The 17,329-nt window shown below is 52.7% G+C and overlaps 1 protein-coding gene across 2 annotated transcripts in view; it reads left to right on the top strand.

The window, feature by feature from the left end:
• Positions 1-17,329, top strand: part of SCTR (secretin receptor) — an 82,614-nt gene that overhangs the window by 42,839 nt on the left and 22,446 nt on the right. For both annotated transcript variants that reach the window (XM_079781770.1, XM_079781769.1), the window contains exons 3-6: positions 2,613-2,720; positions 8,449-8,561; positions 13,589-13,686; positions 15,493-15,622. In XM_079781770.1, the coding sequence (XP_079637896.1) occupies positions 2,613-2,720; positions 8,449-8,561; positions 13,589-13,686; positions 15,493-15,622 (449 nt within the window). The remainder of the gene's footprint in view (positions 1-2,612; positions 2,721-8,448; positions 8,562-13,588; positions 13,687-15,492; positions 15,623-17,329) is intronic.

Genomic DNA, 17,329 nt, shown 5'->3' with positions numbered 1-17,329 from the left:
CTGTGCTCTGGGTTGAAAGAGAAGCACCCGGCCCCGTGCCGATCCCCCTGTGCTGTGCTTTCCAACGCCTTTGCCACCGGGACTCAGTTTCTCTACTTCCCAGGCCTGTGCTCCCGCATCACAAGGAGGGCAACACTCCCTGGCCTCACTGCCACAGGCAGCCATCAGCCATCAGCCATCAGCCATCAGCCATCAGCCATCAGCCATCAGCCATCAGCCATCAGCCACGCCCAGGAACCCTCCCAGGCTGCTTCCTTGATGTGTAGGGACGGGCTGTGGCGCTGAGAAGGGCAAGGGGAGACAGGAAGCGAGAAACCAGGGCTGCGCAGGAGCAGGAGCATCTCCTGAAGTGCCCTGCCTCCGGGGGAGAGAAAGGGTGCGTGGATGAAGCGGGGTGCTGAAGGTGCTAGAAGGTGGATATGGCAGCTCTAGGCAGGGGATAGCGTTAACACTGAAGGGCAGATCCTGGCCCCACAGCGCTGTGTCACTATAGCCTGACACATTGCTCCTGACATAGTGCAGATTCTGGTCAGGCCACCTGAGCTTGTTTATAAATAAATCCAGGACTGCAGGCGGAGCCCGCCGTGGCGAACGCAGGGCGGACTTGCAGTGCTCGCGGGTCCCCGGCTGGGGCATCGAGAGACTGGCACTGTTCCAGCCCCTGCCCACGGCCAGCCCTGCCTCTGGGGCCACCTGGTTATCTCAGGACGGTGGCAGGACAGAGGGACTCCGTGTTCTCTGGGCCTGGCCCAGTGCCAGGGGCTTCACACGTATGAAGGAAACAGTCCTTGTCCATAAACTCCAGTGGGAAAATAGAATTTGCTCCGTTTTCTGTCACTTTAATTCTGGCCCCATTCTCCTGGGATGGAAGGAACCTAAGCCTTGGCATTTCCGGACCTTACCCACAGAGATCCACGCGGCACGTGTCTGGGGGCCCAGAGAGTGGTGGCTGACGGAGCCTGCCCAGGCCCTGCCCCGCCTGGGCTTCTCGGGAGGCGTGGGCTCTGCCCGCTGCCCGGGTGCTGCTCATCTGGACATGACTCACGCCATCTCGCCTCTCAACGACTCCACCCTGTAGGTGGGCAGGCACCAGGGCACTCTGCCTCTTTCTGGAACCTTCTATGTCCTGCTCATCACTTCCCTTCCCTGTCTCCACAGTCTGAGGAAAATCCTGCTCTTTTTGTTTCCTCCCAAGCATTTGGCAGTGGCGACCATTAGAAATGGCGGAGGGGTGGGAGGCGTGCCCCTCGCCTGCCCTGGGCCCGGGCACTCTCACAGCAGCTGATGTCTGTCTGTTTCAGCCCTGCCTTCCGGAGGACGTGAGCCCTCCGAGTGGCCCTGTTTACAAAGCTCTCCCATCATACTGCCCTCACCCCCAACTCGGGCGTCCAGCTCTGCCACCATGTTCCTACAGCTACCAGGATCCCACAGTGGCCTGAATCCTTCTCGTGGTCCCTTCCTTCCAGAGCTCCCGGGGAGACTAGGACAGGACACCCTCCGGCCCTCCCCCAGCCCAGAGCAGGAGCTGGTGGGGATGGGGCCTGAGACCCTCCCTCACACCCTGGAGCTAAGGCAGTCCCTGCAAGCAGCTGGAGGCGCACAGAGCTCCCTGCTCCCCCCACCTTATCTTCGAGGCCCAGCTGCAGCCGCACCACCTGTGCTGGGATTTCCTTAGTAATTTTCCCTTTAAAACAATTGACTTTCCTCGCATCGTGGGGTACATGAGATCTTAGACTGGCTCATCCTAGTAACCGCAGCGTGGTGGCCTTTGCCCCAGCTCTCCCCATTTCTCCCACCCAGCCCCGGGACCACCCTGCTACTCTCTAGTCTATGTGTCTGACGTCTTTGGACTCCACAGATGAGTGAGGTCACGTAGTATTTGTCTTTCTGTGTCTGGCCTATTTCATTTAGCGTAATGTCCTCCAGGTTCATCCATGCTATCACAAGCGGCTGGATTTCCTTGCTTTTTAAGGCTGAGTAGTATTTTATTGTAATTCTCTTTATTCGTCCATCCTTCCATGGACAGTTAGGTTGTTTTCCTATCTCAGACATTGTGAACAATGCTGCAGGGAATACAGGGGTACCGCTATCTCTTTGAGACACGTACTCCCTTTCCTTTGGGTAAATACCCAGGAGTGGAATTGTTGGATCGTATGATAGTTCCGCAGTTAATTTTTTGAGGAGCCTCCATCCTGCTTTCCACAGTGGCTACACCAGCTCACATTCCCACCCACCGTGCACGAGGGCTCCCTTTTCTCCAAATGACTTTTTACTAACTTAACCTCATCATAAACAGTAGTAGCTATAAAATCACAAATGTGATATGCTAGTTCTATAACTTTTTGATTCTTATCTAAAATTCTCTTTAAGAATGTGCAGCTATTAGAAGTAAAGTGTTCTACCACGTCCCAGCTAACAGTGCCCGCCACGCAGGAGGTGCTCCCTGACGCTGGGCACTGGGTCTGTCCCCACACGGTCCATGACCAGATGGGGAAGCCTCGGCTGGGAGCCAGCGTGGCATGTCACGTGCTCAGGACACAGCGATGTGTGTGGAGTTAGCATCCAGGTCCGCTGCCTCCATCCCTGTCTAACGCTGCTGCTCTTCTTGGCAGGCTGCGCGGGGCTGTGGGACAACATGAGCTGCTGGCCCTCCGCTGAGCCCGGACAGACGGTGGAAGTGGAGTGTCCACGATTCCTCTGGATGCTCACGGGCAGAAACGGTAACCATCAGCCCGAGGGCCGCTGAGAGGCTGTGGGTGGCCTCAGCCTGGACCCATGAGGCCAAGGAAACTTCTTTGGGGACAAATAATGAGTGGAATGATGGGGGTGGGGTCCTTGTTAGGGATTGGAAACCTTTCTTGGGGGCGGGGTTAATCCTTAGGGACCCAAGAAGGGGGCAGGAGGCAACGTACTGGGGACTTGGTGAAGGAGTGTAGGCTGACTTCTCTGTGCCGTGCGCCCAAGCAGGGGCTCCGCTCCTCCCTCCTCTGTTCCTGCCCCTCAGGAACCAGGACCCTTGCTCTAGCACCGTGCCTGGGCCCCAGCCGGGCACAGCCTGGCCTTCCAGCACACTTGCTTCCTGTGCCCCTTCTGCCAGGCCCTGCTGATCAGCTGGCCCCCGGGGGTCTCTTGCCCGAGGAAAGTTACGTTTACAAGGACTTCCTTAATCTCAGGCAGGGAGGCGAGGAGGCTGCTCAGACGGATGCTCAGGGGATAACGCTGGCTACAGCGCCATATGTGCCAGCCTTTAGTCATTACAACCCCCTGCACATCCCAGGCCCTGCCCCCGCCCCCCGCCCCCGCACTTGGCCCATCAAGAGTGATAATAGCAGACAAAGAGGGCTTAGCAGTTTGTACAGCTAGGAGATGGAGAAACCAGGACTCAAACCCAGATTTCTCTGACTTCAAAGCTGGAGCTCTGTTTGAGGCCCTGGTCAAGGTCGGTCTGGGCCCCAGTGGGGGTCACCCTGAGTGGAGGCCTTGGGCCTGTTCACTCAGTGGGCTCATTTAAAGTCTAAAGCCTGGCCCTGCCACCCCTCCCCTCATCCTTGAGGGGCAGGAAAGCTGCCCGATGCGGCCCTTAACAAGAATGAGCTCAAAGTGATGATTTAACACTAAAACCCACCAGCCCTCCACAGTCAGGACTCTATGACCTCACACACCAAGGCTGTATGCGGGGCAGGGGTGTACATGCTGCACACCGTGATTCTCTAGTGCACACACACATGCACACAAACCGAGACTGCATGTGGGGCAGGGGTGTACATGCTGCACAACATGGTTCTCTATTGCACACGCACATGCACACACACCGAGACTGCATGCGGGGCAGGGGTGTACATGCTGCACACCATGATGCTCTAGTGCACACGCACGTGCACACACACCGAGACTGCATGCGGGGCAGGGGTGTACATGCTGCACACCATGATGCTCTAGTGCACACGCACGTGCACACACACCGAGACTGCATGTGGGGCAGGGGTGTACATGCTGCACACCATGATGCTCTAGTGCACACGCACATGTGCACACACCAAGACTGTATGCGGGGCAGGGGTGTACATGCTGCACACCATGATGGTCTAGTGCACACGCACGTGCACACACAGATTTGGGGAACAGGCTGCTGTAGCTCACTGTTCCTCTCAGCCTCACTTGACGCCCCCGATACAGAAGTTGGAGGGGGCCAGGGAGTCTGGCCTGAACCCCACCCCTCCGTTTACTGCATAGGTAATGCTAGCTGCTGAAACAGACAGACCCCCGGATCTCGCAGCTTCCTCCAGTGCCGTCTGCCGAGTCCCCAGCAGGTGCTTCGAGGGGCAGGAGGCTCTCTCCGCCGGGGTCTGGCATCCGGGCACCTCCCTGCTGGGTGCTGGCACACAGCTTGCGGGCTGACTGGGGGGATTTTGAAGGACCAGGCCTGAAAGGGATACCACTTCTGCCCATGTTGCTTCTGCCAGAGCTCAGTCACGTGGCGACTCCTGGTTGCAAGCGATGTGGGAAATGGGGCCTCTGCCTCTGGGCCCAAGTTCCGCAAATAGTCCCTGAGCTTCAGTGTTCTCACCGGTAAGATGGGGAGAATAGATAGCACCAGCCCTGCAAGGCTGTGCTCGGAAACACCTTGTAAGTATCTCCTTTGTCTCCTCTTTCCCCCTCATATCCCTTCCTGGCCTTCCTTTCTACCCCAAAGTCCCGCCGCTGGCTCACACACAGCAGCACACTTACCTACAGCCTTTATTTCCTGGCATCACCCCTCCTTGTCTGTCTCTGGGGTACAAGGAACTTGGGACACAGAAGGTTAATCCAGGCATGACCTTGAGTAACTTGCTGGTCAGGTGCAAGGCCAGGACCAGACCCTGGTCTCAGAGGACTCCCTGTCCAGTGCTCCTGTCTGGCTGGCCGCGTTCTCCTGTTGGAGGAAGCTCTCCTCTTTTCCAAGCCCTCCCGTCACAGCCCTCTCAGAGCCACTGTGCCTCTGCCTCCCCCCCCCCAACCCCCCATCCCACTGGCCTTTCCGTAGAGGCGCCAGGTGCTCATGGCCATGTCCCTCCACAAACAATTGCTTGAACCCCCGCCTGCCTCGTTAACTAGAGTCCAACTGTCTCCTTCTTGAGGCTCCTCAATCTTAATTGCTCAAGACCCACCGGGGATCACCCATGGGGTGCAGTTCCAGGTCCTCGTGCTGAGGGAAGGAAGCAGGGTTCCTATGCCAACCTCTGCTGCAGTTTCTTCTTGCTGCCACCTGGTGTCGCTGTAGGGCTACAGAACGGACCCGCTGGCCACACTGAGGCTCTGTCTGCTGAGTGCTAAGCATAGGCCCCCAGGGAGGGGGGTGGGATGTGTCACCTGGGGGCAACTATTGTGCTCATACCCAGCCCCAGGCCCAAGGCATGGGCCAGTCCCGCAGCATAGGTCAGGGCCAGTCTAACCTCCCACCACTGCCTTCCCTCCCCATAGATCCATGGGGTCCGGTTGGGTCCCAGCCCCTCTGTCTCCTCTCAGGAGAGGAGGCTTCCCTCACTGATCTCCCACAGGTTTCCAGGGCTCCCCACCCCAACCCAGGAAGGAGTGCCCAGTGAGGACAAGCCGGTGTTCTGGAGCCCTCCTTTACTTATTTATGTATTATTTATTTATTTTTAAATATATTTTTATTTTCAGAGAGGAAAGGCGAAGGAGAGAGAGAGAGAGAAACATCAATGACGAGAGAGAATCATTGATCGGCTGCCTCCTGCATACCCTTTACTGGGGATCGGCCCTCAACCCAGGCAGGTGCCCTTGAGCAGAATCAAACCTAGGACCCTTCAGTCCTCAGGCCGATGCTCTATCCACTGAGCCAAACCAACTAGGGTGAGCCCTCCTTTAGTAAGAAGAAACTAAAAGTAACTTAATTCTATCTCAGACACCCACTGCATGGGCCCAGACAGGATGGGTGTCCGTGTGACTGGAGAAGCTGCGGCTGGATTCTGCCCCAGATATTTCTCTGTGTGTGCCAGGCCTAGACTGTGCCCTCCAGGATGCATCCCTTTGAGTCTTAAAGGGGCACTGGTCTTCCAAAGTTCCTTAAAAACCCACTCCCCAGGGGGCCCGGCCTTGGCCCTCTTGCCCCTCTCTCTTAGTGGGGATTGCAGCCTTAAAGCAGCCGAGGTTCGTAACCTGATGAGGGTGCTGGGGCCCCTTGAGAATCAGATGAGGTTCTCATCGGATTGTCCTTCTTTGGACCAGCCATGCCTGTGCACACAAACACTGACGGTGCTTTCAGGACACCTTAGGTGACCCTGGTAAGGACCCTTACCCGTGAGGCATTAGGTCAGGGGAAGTGGGGGGGAGGGGGCATTGAAGGGACTCCCGAGGGAGTCCAACCTTGTCTCCCTGCAGTTCTGCCCAGGGCCCGGTCAGCAGAGGGCACCGCCTGCTCGCCGCTCTGGGCACGTGGCCTGCATCACATGCAGCTGCGTCAGTGCGGAGAGGGCCCCAAGGGGCAGCCCCACCGCTGTGGGCAGGCGCTGTCTGGCAACAGGTCTGGGCTTCACGATTTGCATTCTCTTCGCTCATCTTCCCAGCCAGCCAGCCAGCCCGAAGCTGACCACGTGCTTTCCTGTCTGACAGTCCAGCTCCCTGACCTAACTCCACCTTCTCCCGGTGCCAGGGTTCCAAGCCCCACCACTCTTGGTCCATTTCAGAAAGACGCAAGGCAGCAGGGAGTGACACGGCAGTGCCCGCCTGTGCGTGGCTCCAGCCTGGGCCATCTCTGTGTGCCCGCCGCTCAGCTCTGCAGTGTGAGTGATTATTCCCATGTGGCGCGGAAAGGAGGTGCACCGAAGGTCACACGGCGACCAAGAGGCAATGCTGGCTTTCAAACGCGGATCTGGCTGATTCTAAAACTGCACTCCGGGCCTCGTGAGCCTTCACAGGCTGGGCATGCCAGCGCCCAAAACCATGGTCTCCTGCTGCTGGAAGCTGCCCCTGAGTCTGCAGGGAGGGGGCCAGGCCGGAAGGCGGTACAGTGATGGGACATGTCCTACCTGGGCATTGTTACCCTTCTGAGCCTTGGTTTCCTCATCTGTAAAATGGCCAGCAGCGCCTGCCTCACTGGGGCCCTCTGACGATTAGATCAGCATCCGTACATTTACATTGGCTGGTCCTGGAAATACTAGTATACTCGTATTTCTCCGGCTCAGTGGAATCTGCTTGAGCCTAAACCCTGAGAGCCAGTGACCGACCCTGGGGCTTGTCAGAAGGAGCATGCCAGCCCAGCTGGGGTGGTTCAGGGGCCCCGGACAGGGTACAGATGAGAGCAAAAGCAGTGTCAGCACTGCGATCAGCTCCCTGCACCCCTGTGACACCCACAGCCGCCAGACCCGGGGACTGGAACTCAGCCCTTCTTGGCAGCCAGAGTGACGATGCAGCTGAGCCTGTTGTCCCAAGGAGGGAAGCTCCTGGTGGCTCTCCAAGGCCCCCTCCTGGCTGGCAGCTCCCCTCCCCCAGTGCTCCAGCTCCTGCTCTACAGGCTCCTAGTGGGCAAGGTCTCCCCTCTTCCCCGTGGAGAGCTCAGAGCAGGCTCTTCTCCCCTCAGCTGCTTCTCCAGCCAGCCAGCCAATGTTTGGAGAGCAGGGACTCTGGGCAGGCGCGGGGAGCCCTCAGAAATCACCTGCTAAGGGAGGCAGGGAAGCCACTGCACCCCATTGAGGACATGGGGTACAGCCTGTGCTGGAGCTGGGCAGGGAGCTCCAGGTGCCATGGTGCAGGTCAGCCAGCGGCGGGTGGAGGGTGGGCAGGGCAAGGCCCTCCGTGAGCATTGAGGGACCTTGGAGCTGAGTTTGGAGCCTGTGGAGGGAAGGGTGAGGGGGCAGGTGGGAGGGAACAGGGGTGTAAGTGAGCCCTGGGGTGGGCTGGCCCCGGAGCAGGGACCCTGAAGTCGGCCGTGGCTGGACCCCTGGGCCTGGCTCTGGTGGAGTTGTTGTTGCACTGAGTGCCGCGCCCTGGCCAGTCCCTCCTCGTGCACCCTGGTGCCTGGCAGTGGCCGTGGGTGTGGGTGAGGCGGGGGGAGGAAGACAAGCGGTGACTGGGGGCTGGGAGGGATGTTTGCCAGTTTGTAGATCGAGTGTCAGGGATCAGCAGGTCTCTCTCTCTCTCTCTCTCTCTCTCTCTCTCTCTCTCTCTCTCTCTCTCACACACACACACACACACACACAACAGGTCTTTGCTCCTTCTAGGCCTAGCTGCCTACTACCTCTCCCTCCACTTTTCCTGATGGACAGACCTACGTATTCTTCAAGGATCAATTGAGCCAACTGGAGTGGACTCTGTGGTTCAGAGCAAGGCAGCTGGGGACAAAGTGACAGAGGAAGCTCCGGGCTGCCGCTAAGGCATTGCTGAGGGCGCCCAGGAGGCCCAACCGTCTGTCTGGTCCCCGCGGCTCACACATAGCATACTTACCATCCACAGGTTCCATGTTCCGAAACTGCACACCGGGCGGCTGGTCAGAAGTCTTCCCCAGGCCTGACCTGGCCTGTGGGGTTAACGTGAACGACTCGTCCAACGAGACCAACGAGAAGCGGGTAAGCCTGTCAACCTCCCTGGAAGGGACCTACAGAGGGGAAGTCCCAGCACCCGGCCAAGGGCAGTGACCTGGGGGTGCGGCTCCCACCCACTTTTGTCCGGCACATCACCTGGGGTTCTGTGGGCCATGGCACAGGTGGACTGCCATATGCTGCCATGAGTCGGGGGATTTGGTCATGAAACCCAAAGAGAAGCTATGTGGTGGCTACACGCTCCGACCAGGCTGGTGAGTCTCAGCCCTGACCTGTGACCTTGGTGGGGGTGTGGATGACTTTACTCCGCTGTGCCTCAGTTTCTTCATCAGGGAAATGGGGTTAATAATAGTTCTGACATCACAGGCTTGCTAAGAGAACTAAATGAGTTAATCCATGGAAGTGGTGAGCAGGGTGCCTGGCCATAGTAAATGCTCAATCAATGAGAGAGAGCCCAGCCCCAGGGTAGTCAGTCCTGGTTTGAGAGAGGACACTGTGCCGTGGGCTGAACTTCTCCCGGCGCCTCCTGAAGTAGCTGTCAATTTCAGAGAACCCTTCCCTCCTCGCATTTCCTGACTGGCTTGCACACAACCTTTAAAACTCCACTCCAGAGCATCAACCCCAGAAAGCTGCTTCTGTCTGTCCCCCCAGGAGGGGCTCCCTGACTGTGTTAGCCTCCAGCTATCACCATATAATATGAAATCATCAGCATGTCCATGGGCACCCATCTCTCTCACTAGAATATGAGCTCCTCCAAAGCCTCCATTCACTTGACAAACATTTGGGCGAGGCACGGGGCTAAGCATGGAAATACAGCAGTGACAGATTGAAAAGGGTCATTTCCCGGCCCCCATTGCCCAGCACGATGCCTGGCCCCTATAAGGTGCCCAATAAATGCTCATCGTTGGACTGAATATCTACCTTGTGCCAGCTGCTTAATGCACAATTACATTAATGCTCAAAAGCATTCAGTGTAAGTTCATCATGTTCTCCATTTTGCAGGTGAGGAAACTGAGGCGTAAAGGGGTTAATGCAAAATTGGACTTACCTCAGACAATTATGGTCCAAAAATAGGGGAAAGGAGACCTACTTGGCTTCAGCTCACATTAAAAAAAAAATTAAAAAGCCCCTAAGATTGGAAGGGTTTCAGACCATATGATTCACAATGGTCCATAAATGTTGGTTCACAAATTGGAACACAATATGTCTTTTATTCTGAGATTTGAACCATCCTTCTTATTTATTTATTTATTTATTTATTTATTTATTTATTTATTTATTTTTAATCCTCTCAGGATGATATGGTTTTTCCCCCATTAGATTTAGTGAAAGAGGAAGGGTTTTTTCTTTTTTCTTTTTAATCCTCACCCAATGGCATTGTTTTGCCCATTGATTTCTAGATAGAATGGAAGGGAGGGAGAGAGAAACATCAATGTGAGAAAGACACATCAATTGGTTGCCTCCTGCATGTGTCCAGACTGGGCATCAAACCCCCAACCTGGGTATGTGCCATGACCGGGAATCGAACCTGCAATCTTTTTGGTGTGCAGGTCAACTCTCTAGCCAACTGAGTCACCCAGCCAGGGCTGATCATCCTATTTATTATTGTTGAAATTTTTTTTCTTTTAATCAAATGATGGTGAAAGTCTGAATTTGTTGGTTTTCTCTCAACTTCCTTACTTGGCACACACCTCTCTATTATTGACAAATATTATTGACAAAGTGGGCTCAGACTGGCAGAAAGACCAGGCAAAGATGTCACTTGAACAAATCAGATGGGATTTGCTTTACCTACAGCAGAGGTTAGCAAGCTACAGCCCTTGGGCCAAATCGGATCCGCCACCTGCTTTTGCAAATAAAGTTTTATTGAAACACAGCCACGTCCATTTGCACTACAAGGACAGAATTGAGTTAGCTGCAAAAGAGATCTTATGGCACCCAAAGCCTAAAATATTTACTACTTGCCCTGTATGGAAAAAGCCTGGTGACCCCAATCTAGAGGATGCAGAAGGAAGGTGGCCCAGTCAGAATACAGAGCAGAGAGATAGGTAACTTGACCCATGGTGGACACAGTGAGGATCCCGGTCCCGCATTCTCTGGCAGGTGGTGCAGTAGTTGCAACTGTCAAGGGCAGGAGCACTGAGGTTGCCTCAGGCCTCCTGGGAACAGGACTCTTTCTGGGTCAGACCTTAAAGACACAGGGCAGGACCAGGTCTGCATGAGAGCTGGCCCATGTGTCCCGAGGGTCAGATGGTGGACCATGACCCCAGCCAGAGGTCAGTACAGAATACTCAGCCTGAACACTATGCTGTCACCTGGGCCTCCTCATGCTGCCATAGGCTGCCCCAAACGGCTCCTGAACTGAGGGCTGCAAAACCAGGCGTCCCCGAGAGTGAGGCCAACACCCTCAGCTGTGGGGCTCATGTGGGTCCTCCAATATTTTGACACTTCACTGCTCTCTGATTAAAGGTCTAGGAACCATTAATCTGATGCAACCTACTGCCTTTTGGCTCTCTGCCTTGTGCCTCTAAGGTGGCTCCTGGGAGTGCAGTGACATCAGTGGGGAAGCTCAGTGTCACAAGGCAGCCATCCTGTCAGAGGTCACCTCTTGCTGCCAGAAAATGTTTGGTCCCTCCGAGTCAAACCTACTTTCTGGTAACGTCCTCCCACCGGAGCTCACACTTTAGGTCTTACTCTGCTTCTACATGTCCATCGACCTGACAGTGTCCTCCCCTGAGTTTGTTTATCCCTCTGGGTTGTAATGTACCCAGTTTAATCATGTGCTCTTCAGGTGACAAGATCAGCCTTCTCTCGAAATACTCCAGTTTATTAATGTGCCTCCTAAAATAACACGCCCAGACTGGACCAAATACTCCAGATGTCCCAACGTGGCCGGCTGCTCCCCAGCGCTCCACTATGTAACTGGGAGTAGGCAGAGTTTTCCAGCAGCTACCTCATACCTCATACCTCATACCTCATACCTCATACCTCATACCATAATCTTGAACAGCAATTGCACACCGCTGCTGAGTCATGTTGAAGGGTGGATGATGGGGGTGGAGGGTGGAGGTGAGAAAATTAACATGCCCTGCCTGTCTTCTACGTGCCAGCCATTATCTAGATACTCTACCTGATACCTTATTTGTTCTTCCAACAAGCCTGCAAGGTAGATGTTATCCCCATTTTGCAGATGAGGAATCTGAGGCTCAGAGAAGTTAAGTAATTTGCCCAGGGCCACACAGCTGGTAAGGGTTTGGAACCCTCGTTTCTTGGCTCCGAAACCTGTGTTCTTTCTGCAGTATACTTCCCGAACACATGAAGCTTTGGCCATTCGGCCTCAAGGTCATTTTCATGTGAATAGCTGTCAGCCAACGGGTTTCCCCAATACTAGTCCTGCACCTGTTTTCTTTTTAAATCAAATTCCCTTTTTCTTCTGGTTATAAAGTATGACTGACTCACTGTAGCAAAATGAAAGGTGTAGAAAAACACAACTGAAAACAACAGTACTATCCACCAACTTATCATCCAAAGCTAACTGGTATTAACATCTAACACATCTCCTTACTACCTCGTTTCTAAGCATGTATGAGATTGGACTACATGAAATGTCCATATTTAGTCATTTTTTATCTACAAAAAGGGGCGATTTCATATAACTTGACATAACACTTTTTTGCAGAAGGGGATTGTATCCTGCCTTTCCCTTGACATTATGTTCTGAGCATGTCCCGGCATCTTTTCAAACTCTTGGGAAGCAGCATTTTAGTGGTGGCCTAACATTAAAATAATTTGGATTTAAAACAATTTAGTTTAAAAAAATAAAATAATTAGTTAACTATTCTATTGTTGGACATTTGAATGTTTTTCATCACAAATAGTTCTGATAAGCATCTTTATATATAAATATGCGTTATATTTCTGATTATTTCTTAGAATTAATTCCTGGAAGTAGAAGGAAAGCCTATTTCAAAGGTTCTTAATCCCTGATACTTTCCAGAGAGGTTGAACAATTTCCACTCCCACTGTACCCTCACCAGCATAGAATATGATTACTTCCAAATATTTGTTAATTTGATTGATTAAAAAATGGTATAGTATTATTTTTTTAATTTTTACTTCCTTGATTATTTTTAAGGCTATTGTACAATTTATTTTTTTTAACCTAAATGCAGGTCTTTACATTTATCTCTACATGTCAATTTATTTTATTCCATTGAGATCTTTTTGAATCAAAGATGAACCAAGAGTGTGAAGTGGCTACTGAACAAGTAAGTGCCTGCTTGGCCACATTAAAAGGAGTGCAGTGTGTAGATCAGGGGAGGTGATGGTCCCATTCTACTTCTTCCTGGTGAGAGGATACATCTGGAGCTTTTCAGCTATCCAGTTCTGGGTATTTTATTTAATAAGGACATTGACAAATTGGAGCATATTAATGGAACAAAATGGTGAAGGAGGTGGAAAGAGATTAAAGACACAGGGAACATTTAATGCTGAGAAGATAAGTGAGGCACAGATTGGCGGAATAGCTGTATTAAAAATGACAGGCCTCTCCGTAAGCTCTTCATAACTTTTCTGTTAGTGTAAAACTATTCTAAACTGTAAAACTTATTTTTAAAAAATAAGGACAGGCCTTGGGTACAAGTCAAAGTCAGTTTATTTTAAATGGCTCAAAAAACAGTAAGTGCAATTCAAAAGGTAATAGATTTTAGCTTTAGATAAGAAAAAAATACCTAATATTTTGCGCTGCTGGATACCAAATGACTTCCTTATTCCCTGGAAGGCAGTGAGTACCTCGTCCCTAGAAGTATTCAAGCAGAGCCTTTAAATTCAGGGTGATGTAAGAGGGATATAAGTTTGAGTTGCTATCAGGTGATCCCCAAGATCTTTTCCAAGCCAAGATGTTGTGAATCTATGAATTGGTGCCCTTGGGATATGAACAACATGGCAGTCTGAGTTGAAGGATTCAAGCAGCCTGAAGCAGGTACACTCCGAGGCAGAAAAGAGCAGAGCCAGCCAGGTGGGCGGGTGGGGCTGACACATGCCTCTCTCTGCAGCACAAGTACCTGCTGAAGCTGAAGGTCATGTATACCGTGGGCTATAGCTCCTCCCTGGTGATGCTCCTGGTTGCCCTCAGCATCCTCTGTTCTTTCAGGTGAGAACACGTGAGCAGCTCTCCATCTCCCCAGCCTTCCCTGGACACAGGCTTTGCATCTCTTTTACCTGCTCCGGCCAGAGGAGGAAGGTCTGGGTGGGCCACTTTGTCACCTCTTGATCTAAGCTGACCTGTGGCAGACGTTCCTGTGACTGAACTTCCTGTGAAGTTTGTGACCCTTTTCATCCCTTTATTCACTCAACATTTCCTGAGCATTGCTAAGAACTTACCGCACCAGTTGCTTTACACGTTGTTATTGCTAATGTTCACACAATGCTAATTACCCTGACTTTACAGGTATGGTAGCCAGACGCTTGGTTGCAAGAAACAGAAACCTTCAAACAAAGGTGACCTGACCCACATAATTGACGAGTTCAGGGGCATCTGGCTGAATCTAGGTGCTCAAGGGTATTAGCACAACTAGGTTGGTCTCCCTCCATTTTTCCGCTTGCACTGGCCTCATCCTGGGGTAGACTTTCTGCAGGGGAGCAGAGACAGCCACCAGAAACTGCAGGGGTACATTCTATCATTCTTCAACACCAGCACAAAGAAAGTCTCTTCCCCATTAGATGCAATGAAAGTCCTGGGGGAATTCTCATAGGCCCAGCTTGGGTCACATGCCCAACCCTGAGCCAATCACTATGGCCAGGATTGGAGAGCTCCAATTGGTCAGGTCTGTCATGAGGGTGGGAGGGTGGAGTCAAACCCACCAGAGTTGGAGTGGGTTCCCCCTAAGAAAACCTGGTCTGGTACCTGGCCAACGGCAACAAGTAACAGACCTCTGTCCCTGACAGCAGAGTAGGAAACAGGCTATGGGGAGTGACAAGCCTAGCTCCAGGTCATGTAACTCACAGGCTAGCTCCAGGTCATGTAACTCACAGACTAGCTCCAGGCCATGTAACTCACAGACTAGCTCCAGGTCATATAACACACAGACTAGCTCCAGGCCATGTAAATCACAGACTAGCTCCAGGCCATGTAACTCACAGACTAGCTCCAGGCCATGTAACTCATAGACTAGCTCCAGGCCATATAACTCACAGACTAGCTCCAGGTCATATAACTCACAGACTAGCTCCAGGTCATATAACTCACAGACTAGCTCCAGGCCATATAACTCACAGACTAGCTCCAGGCCATCTAATTCACAGACTAGCTCCAGGTTATATAACTCACAGACTAGCTCCAGGCCATATAACTCACAGACTAGCTCCAGGTCATATAACTCACAGGCTAGTTCCAGGTCATATAACTCACAGACTAGCTCCAGGCCATATAACTCACAGACTAGCTCCAGGTCATATAACTCACAGGCTAGTTCCAGGTCATGTAACTCACAGACTAGCTCCAGGCCATGTAACTCACAGGGCTAGCTCAGGAAGGCTAACTCCAGGTCATATAACTGACAGCAGCAAAGCCCAGGTCTGTCTTCTCCCTGAAGCCCGTGTTCTCTCTGTGCTGCTTGCCTCTAGGACCTCCCTCCCCCATCCCTTCTGAGCAATTGTAGAAACTAGAGATGGCAGTAGGTCAGGGAAGAATATAATGCTGCCCCTGTGACCCAGCTTTTATTATTATTATTATTATTATTATTATTATTATTATTATTACTACAGCATGAGATAGAGTAGACTGAGCACCTGGGTTCTTATGCAGATTGTACTAACAGAGCGATACAGAGAAATGTGTCACCTGGGAAGAGCCGTGTCCAGGGCCTGGGTTCCCCGGTGCACTGGGGGAGGGGTGGGCCCGCTGCACCCTGGCTCCTCCCAGCGAGGGCCCCTGTGGCCCTGCTTTCTCTCCCTCCAGGAGGCTCCACTGCACCCGCAACTATATCCACATGCACCTGTTCGTGTCCTTCATCCTGCGCGCCCTGTCCAACTTCATCAAGGATGCTGTGCTCTTCTCAGACGACGGTGACCACTGTGAAACCCACAGGGTAACGTGCCTCCGTGCCCCAGGGCGTGGCTCACTTTGGAGAGGGTGGTAGCCTTGTTCTTCCCAGAGTCCCTGCTGAGGCTGCACTTAATGCCCATGGAAGAGGGCCAAGAGCTGGGCTGGGTGAGGAGATCCAGGGAGAGCTCCACGTCCCCACATGCAGTCTGGGTCCTGTATGAGATCGGCTTTTGGGGAAGCCGGTGGGGAGCTGCCACTCTCCCATGTCCGGGAGTAGCCACTCTGAGGTTGAGATATATAGCAAGCAAGGATCCTCCTTTCCCTACTCTTGCCAAGTCCCGCTGTAGACAGATGGCTAAGTCTAGAGAGGGTTGGGTTGGTTGTAGAAAGAAGTGGGTAAGCATATGCCTGTATGTCTGCACACACAGGTCTGCAGTAAAACCACATGCTTGGTTAAATCTAACCCTCTTCCTCATTCTGAATGTGCTCAGATGAGTCTTAATTCATTGTAATATCACTTTGTGTCCATGGGAACCCCTTCAGTGCACATAACAGATAATTATCCGCCCGTGGCTTAGATAGCGGGGTGTTCCCCACGTATGCAGCCCATAGGTGGGCAACCCAGAGCTGGCACCGTGGCTCCATGATGCCATGAAGGACACAGTCCTTGTCCCTCTTTCTGCTCTGCCATTCTTGATCCCATGTTTTACACCACGTTTGCATATGGCTTCTGCAACCCCAGGCCCACATCCACGTTCCAGACAAAAGGGAGTAAAGTTGAAGGTTAAACACTTTTTCTCTTTGGGAGGCTTTGACTTTTTGTTTGGGAAAGAACACCCTCCCCGAGACTCCTACCTACCTCTTATTGACTAGACCTGGGTTGGGTGACCATACTTAAATGCAAAGGAAGCTGGGAGATTGAGTTTTTTACTAGGACAGTCTCCAAAGCAGACACAAGTGAGGGAGAAGGGGTTTGGAAACTGAGATTGGTTCAGTCACCTGTCTGCCACTTTCCAGCACTCACATCTGGAATTCCTTATTGACCTGTTAGGTTTGTGCTTATTGTGTGTGTGTGTGTGTGTGTGTGTGTGTGTGTGTGTGTGTGTGTGTGGTTCTGACTCAAACTACAAGGTCCCTAAAGTGGGAACCATGACTCTCAGGGAGGTCTCCAGGATGAACTAACAGTAGCAGACTGGGGGGCAGGAGACTCATTCAGGCCTCACCCCATCCCTGACCAGCGGTGGAGAAGTCCAGCTGTGCCCAGCGGGGAACCTTCTTGGATTCTGCTAACATCAGACTTTTGAGCCAACCACAAACCACGCCTGGACTCAGAGTCTCTGGGAGGCCACAGGGTGGAACCACAGATGGCCTGCAGTGGGAACGCCTCCTCTCTGGACGTGACCTTGCAGCAGTCCATGCAGCAGCCCTCAGGCCAGCCCAGGAGCCGTCCTGTCCCTAGGGGACAGCTCAGTGAGAGGAAAGGGGACCCTCATGAGACAAGTATAGGAGCCATGCTGGCCTAGAACCCCACAATCCCACAGGCATAGCTCCCAGGGATCCTGCAAAGGCCATGCTTGCTGTAAGAGTCACTGCATCAAGCAAGGCCGACACTGTGGCAGCCTCATCAGATGTTAGAGGGCTCCGGTCCGGATGCCATGTACCAGCCAGGCCGTTTTCACTATAATCAATGTTGCCCCTGTCATACTTGGCATGTCCCTTCTTCATCCATTTCCAGGGATACTGAGCTCGG

The sequence above is a fragment of the Cnephaeus nilssonii genome (assembly GCF_951640355.1).
Source record: "Cnephaeus nilssonii genome assembly, chromosome: 10".
In the NCBI taxonomy this organism is placed as follows: Eukaryota; Metazoa; Chordata; class Mammalia; order Chiroptera; family Vespertilionidae; genus Cnephaeus; species Cnephaeus nilssonii.
Note: the sequence above shows the minus strand (reverse complement) of the source record. Positions and strands in the feature narration are given on the sequence as shown.